This window comes from Eumetopias jubatus, unplaced genomic scaffold (assembly GCF_037043125.1).
Source record: "Eumetopias jubatus isolate StellerSeaLion01/CBP00866 unplaced genomic scaffold, mEumJub1_p1.0 scaffold_1, whole genome shotgun sequence".
Taxonomy (NCBI): domain Eukaryota; kingdom Metazoa; phylum Chordata; class Mammalia; order Carnivora; family Otariidae; genus Eumetopias; species Eumetopias jubatus.
The window spans coordinates 14,523,397-14,529,554 of record NW_028274807.1 but is presented as its reverse complement, the minus strand read 5'-3'; the positions used below and the strand labels follow the sequence as shown (position 1 = coordinate 14,529,554).

Genomic DNA, 6,158 nt, shown 5'->3' with positions numbered 1-6,158 from the left:
AAGTCCCTCGAACTGCTTCCCCACAGCTCAGGGATATTACATACATATAAGACCCTTCTCTGGGCCCCAGACCAAGAAGAAAAAGAAATCATTGCCCTATCTTTTAAAAGACAGTCCTCAAAGGTGAACCAAAAACTTTATCATTTATTGTGAAATAAAGCAAAGAATGGAGAGAATTTTCAAAGTTCAAGTACAAATAGAATAACTCCCCCATCAGAAATAAAGGCAAGGAAGTAGCTTCGCAGGATAGCTACATCATCCTTAGATGTTCACACCATTATAATAAATAGCCCAAGCAAAAGTTTATTCATAGCAGCCCATAAAACCTATTATTGTAAATTACTAATATATGAATCTACTAAGATGATTAGCCATCTAAATAAAAAAGAAAAGGAAGGCATCTCCATCCTTATAACTTTTTATTGAACTCTAGAAAGCTAAAGAATAAAAAAAAAATTAAATAATTTTCAACCTCTGAAAAACTTTGAATTTTCCAGATCATATGTGAAGTGACTGAGATATGCAATCAGTAAGAGTCTTGGAAGCAACACCTTTGAAGGAGCCATGGAGGGTTCCCCCGGTGACTTCTATTTTAGAATAAACCAGAACATATCTGAAACCCAGAGTTTTACTTTTAAAGTAAAGTGGGTCTGGAATAATATATAATAAAAACCATGTCTTACTTTAATGAAATATTACTGCTGAGTCATTCATCCTAACATGTGTTTGATTAGAGGGATCCTTAATTCTAAGAGTAGAGTGAGCAGTAGGAAAAATTTGAAAATATGCCGTCTATCCAGAAATCATCTATACATCTCTGAAAAACCATTAGTGAAATAAGAAAACCATTTTGTTAATAGAGGTTGCTGATCTGGGTCTGCACCAGGCACTGAGCTCCTCAGGTAGGAGAAAAAGTGCCCATTGCTCATGGCGCACACACCTTGTATGCCTCCATTCTCTGTAAAAAATCTTCCTCTTCTGTTTCTCCTAGAGCAACTCTGTAAAGGAAACACAGAGATGTGTTTCTGGATGTAACAGAGGAAAAGGAAGGACAAAAGCAAACCAATAGGCGGCCAGTTCTCACTTAAAAAAAAAAAAAAGCAAAAGGAGTTAGCATGCGGACCACCAGTCCAGATGATTTGTTTTATCAATACACAGGATCCAGGGGAGAGCAAGCATGAATAAGGCTCTTAATAAAATAAACCACCATGTGTTTCTGAACTTTGCTTTCAAGTTTCTCCTGCCCAGATTTACTGAAACCTGGAGATTTGATTTACTCTGAGCATTTGGCCCTGGGTGGGGAGGGGGGTGGGGGGGGGGGAAGGGTGTGGAGGATCTACCAAACTTCTGCAGCAAGTGAGGGGAATATAAAGCTGGAGCCACCCTTTGATGCCGTGAATCTCAAGCCTTGGAAACCCACTTCCCCACCCTTCCTCCTTCTCCCCCATCTGGTCTGATCACGGAGGGATCTTCTGCAAAGTTTTCCACTGCGGTCCTCTGGTAAAGTAAGACTCTGAGACTCTAACAGACTCCGCTGCCTCCTTCACTGTATAATTTCCCAAACGACTTGGTTTCCGGGGTAACTTTTCGTTTTTTCCTACATGGCAATTATTCCGTGCACCCATACAAATTGGAGTAAATATAGAGGACATGTCACTCTAGATCACTACACGTCCAAAGACTTCTAGCCAAGTAAAATATCGGATATTCCCTTGCTTGTCATGAAACACAATGACTGAACCCATACTCTGTGCTCAGAGAAGAATGTCAGGCTCTGATCAGCAAGGATGGCTCATAGACAGCAAAAACCCTTGCAAATAAAGAACTCTATTGAGACAGACATTTGCAATGCCAAGTAAGCAGGTTTATTGAGAAAATACAGAGCGAGACAAGTTCCCTTCCTCAGAGGCACAAAAGCAGAAGCCAGAAGACACAGCAGCAAGGTCAAAACATGTCAAAACCACCGGAGACTGGGGTATGGGAAGTAAAGTTTCTGGAAACATCCAGAGGCATATGCGCCACCAGTGATTAACCCTTAAAATAAGCTTGGTGCTAGCCAGAACAATCATTGATTGCCAAAGGCAGCTTATTCAGAGCTAGCAGCCAAGCAGTAAGGCCGTCAGAACAGTGGTCAGCAACGAAGAGTTGTTCGGGGACAGGCAGCATGCTGGACGAGCCTGGAAACACCGCTGGCAGGTCCTGGAGTCTTGATTCGCTCACTGGCTCCTACACACTTAGCAAGTTCTTCGACAGCTGGACATGCTGGACATGCAGGACCGCTGGTACGTCCTGGAGACCCCGCAGGATGGTTGGCAGACAGTGGAGATTCCCCCCACCGGTTGGCACCCGGTAGAGATTCCTCCCACCGGTCGGCACACAGTAGAGATGCCACCCAGGGGCTGACAGCCACTAGAGACAAAGGTGACTGGCCGGCTGTAGGTGGTTGAGCAGGGATTGGAGACACAGGTGGTTTGCCGAGAGCAGGTCACCTGTCCAGGGCTGGAGACACAGGAATTTGACTGGTAACAGGTTGGCTGGCAAGCAGTGGACTCACAGGTGGACCCCTGGCAGTGGTCCAGGAGCCAGGAGCCAGTTTGGAAGGAACTGGGCAAATAGATGCCACTCAGGCAGTCGGCATCATGGGAAGAAGCTGTGGCAGCTGGAGCCACAGGGACAGTGCAGGGTCCTCCAATCGGCCTGGAAGAGCAGTTCCTTGTAGAACAGTTGTAGGACATGGTGCCAGACAGAGAGCTGCAGGTAACTTGCTGAAGCTAGCTCCTGAATTGTGAATGTCCCTTCAGGTCCCTGAGCTTTTATATATCCCTGCTGGTGGGTGGGGCTCCCGCCCTGGTCCACCTGGCTTCTTTGGCTCAGACCAGCATGCCTTAGAACATCTTGTGAATCTCTAGGTTAATTGTCTCTTGAGAAGCCTTCATCCTCATAAAGACAGTTTAGTAGTTTGGTAACTAAATCACGAGGCTTCTGTACTGTACTTAGTCCCAGGATTAAGAAGGTTACTTGACAGCTTCAAAGCTATCGGTCATCCCAGCCCACACTTTGTCCCTTATTCATCTTGCTTGGATACAATGAATGTCGGTCTGACGGTAACACCAAACATGCCACCGTCCTGCCATCACGTACTCTCTCCCTTCTGACCAGGACTCATTACAAACCCACACCCTGTTTGGTTTGTTGTTGGCACTGAATATGTTTTAAGCATAACTTAACCAGCCAGTCTTCCATAGCTAACGGGGCTTCTCACGGACAAGGAACCTCCTTGAATATGCTTCAGGATGACAATGACAACACCTGTCAGGAAACAACACACAAGGACTTATATTTAGGGTATTAGCTGGCTCAGAAAATTAACCAAGGGACCGGAGCAAGACACATTCAGGAAGGGTAGAGGGCAGTGGGACTCACCCTTTATGTTCAAGCAGCAAAACAAATTAGAAGCTAATTTAGTGGTACTGTGTTTGTAGCCAAGTCCCTTTCTAAATAAATCGGATGAGCTTTATTCCTAAAATTTTTAATCCAATAACAATAGGTAAGAGTGACTGATAAGATTCATTAATATGCCAGTGAAATGGGCTTAAATTTTAAAATTATTATAATGTTAATTTAAAAGGGTACAGTATCTTTCTCCCAAGATGCTCAATATATTCAAAAGCTATTTTTTTCACACAGACACTTACAGATAGCATGCATTTTTATCACAGACAAACCAAAGGCTCTTGAAGGGATTGTCTACATCAGGGATAGGGGAAGGAACACATGAGGAAGTGGGCACTTAATATTTGGTAATGAATGAATGTGTGAACAATGTACCATAATATTTAATTATTCTTTTTTATTCCTGGGGAAACCATATACAGATATCATTCTCCTTTATCTCATCTCACTACAAGACAGTCAATTCTGAACACCTATATGACCAATCCTCTCCACCCACCTGTTCACAACCATTTTACCTCTGGCAAAATAAGTCACTTTACCAGAGCATAAGTGGTCAGTGATATTTCTGTACCAAAATAGCTGTAAGATCTGACTCGTGTCATAAACTGGCTTACCTGGGGTAGGAGAGAGGGACAATCATGGATTTCCATATCTTTGAGGGCGACAGATAGACTATGTTTTAAACATTCACAAAGCAAACAGCATTGTTAGAACTCTTTGAAAGTCCCTTTGCAAAATGCTTCATCCATCTCTATTCATTACACTAAAGCCATATTGGAAGCTCCCCAAGTTTCTAATTGGAAGCCAGTAACACACCCGAAAAAGACGGTGCTGTGCTGTGGGCTCTATTAGAATTCCCAGGGATCAGACCGTCTCTCCCTCAGTGACTCGCAGCGTGTTCTCAGGTAGAGGGAGAAATTAACAAGATGACTGCTTTCCACAATGTTATAACTATGCTCTTCCCACCACGAGGAATGTCCCAGTTAGTGTTTGAAGGTTGGAGTCCCTGGTCACAGGGGCTGGCTTGCTTGTTTCAAATGGGTGAGTAGTTTACAGGCTTCTACCAGCTATGAATTCATTGCCTGCTATGGAAAAGTACTTAATCATGCAAATTAATCAAGTGACAGAAGCAAAAAGTAGAGTCAGTAGTAAAGTTACACCTAAGTTTGCAGTGCCCATTGCCACATTTCTGAGATGGTAGAGATTTTTATATATCATTACTCTGTCTTGATTCTTTTCCACTGCAAGGTGAAAATTGCAAATAAAAGGATCTTAGAAAATATCTTCCATTAGCTTCAGGAGAAAAAGAAATGAACTTTTGTGTGTGTGTGTGCACATGACCCTCTTCCAGGCATTGAGTTAGAGGCTTTCCATTCTCCATATTTAAATGCTTTCAGCAACCCTATGGAGTACGTATCATGTCACACAAAGGAGCTAAAGTTCAGGGAGGTTGAATGGCTCACCAAGATCATGCAGTTTATATTTGACTAAGTTGCGATTCAAATAAGACAGAGCCATGAACTATCAACCTGACCTGGGTATATTTAAAAAAACATGATGAGATGCCTTCTTCATTAAAGCTCCAGCAGTAAGTTCTAAAAAGAATCAATCAATTAATGTTCCATTAATGGTACTACAAAGAATGTAGTCTTCATTTCTCTTCCAGTTTCTAAATAACAAAAAAAATAAAGCTTTTAAATAGTAAGTTACAAGCACTGCTGTCCTGGTACTTCATGTGTTGCTTCATTTACATAATTTGACAATTTTTACTTCATTAGAATGTAATGCAAGGTCACTACAAACAAAGCAGGAAGAGACAGAGAGCCATCAATAGCTTGAAGCTATAATTTGAAATTACAATTATCTATAACAGTGAAGATATACAACTAATTGTTCAACAACAGCAGAGAAGTGAATTGAGTTTGCAAGTCTAAGTTGCAAGACCTTTCTGAAAAAAACAGAATTCACAAATTCTGAAATCACTTTAAAATGATATTTCACGAGTAGTCTTCTTCCAGTCGCAAAGTACCCCCAAACCAATTATTTCATTCAACAGATTGCTTTCTATTTGACACCAGCAAAACGGCAGGCAGGCTCTCTGGGAAACAGCTAAGACTGGTGTCTTACACTATCCATCCTAGCATGAGGAAAGCTGCTAATACCCTCGTGCATTCTATTTTTAAGTGCAAGCATTTAGAGGCATCATTTTGATTGACTGTAAGTTGCAACAATGAAGAAACTCACACTGACAACCACAGGGAAGCTTGAAGAAACTCCACACAATTCTACAACCCTATTAAATGAAATCAACAAATCATTCCTTCATTGGAATGTAAAGATGGATCTGGCCAGCAGGTATCACCATGTAGTTACATGCAACATGAAGCTTTAACTCCAAGAAAAGGCTTATGAAGTTTATCCTCATGTCTGCAGAGTGTGAAGTGAGGGAAGTGTGGTGAGAGCTGGCGAGGAGAGATTAAAGACCTGCTACCCATTATCTTCATCACTGATGGAAAATTTGCTCTCATTTGTAAAGAATAATCTAAGCCTTATACAATAATTATCACAGGCTGCAAGTGAGCAATTCTTTCATTCAAAACTGAATCACAGCAATCACTTAGACACGGCCAAGCGTTTGAGAATAAAATGAATTAAGCATGTGTGGGAGGCTGAACGTTTGATATGTAAGAAGGATATTATTC

At 41.8% G+C, this 6,158-nt stretch overlaps 1 protein-coding gene across 1 annotated transcript; it reads right to left on the bottom strand.

The window, feature by feature from the left end:
• Positions 1–2,234: 2,234 nt before the first annotated feature.
• Positions 2,235–2,735, bottom strand: KRTAP11-1 (keratin associated protein 11-1). The gene has a single exon (XM_028114297.1). The coding sequence runs from the start codon at positions 2,733–2,735 to the stop codon at positions 2,235–2,237; it is 501 nt and encodes a 166-aa protein (XP_027970098.1).
• Positions 2,736–6,158: the final 3,423 nt, after the last annotated feature.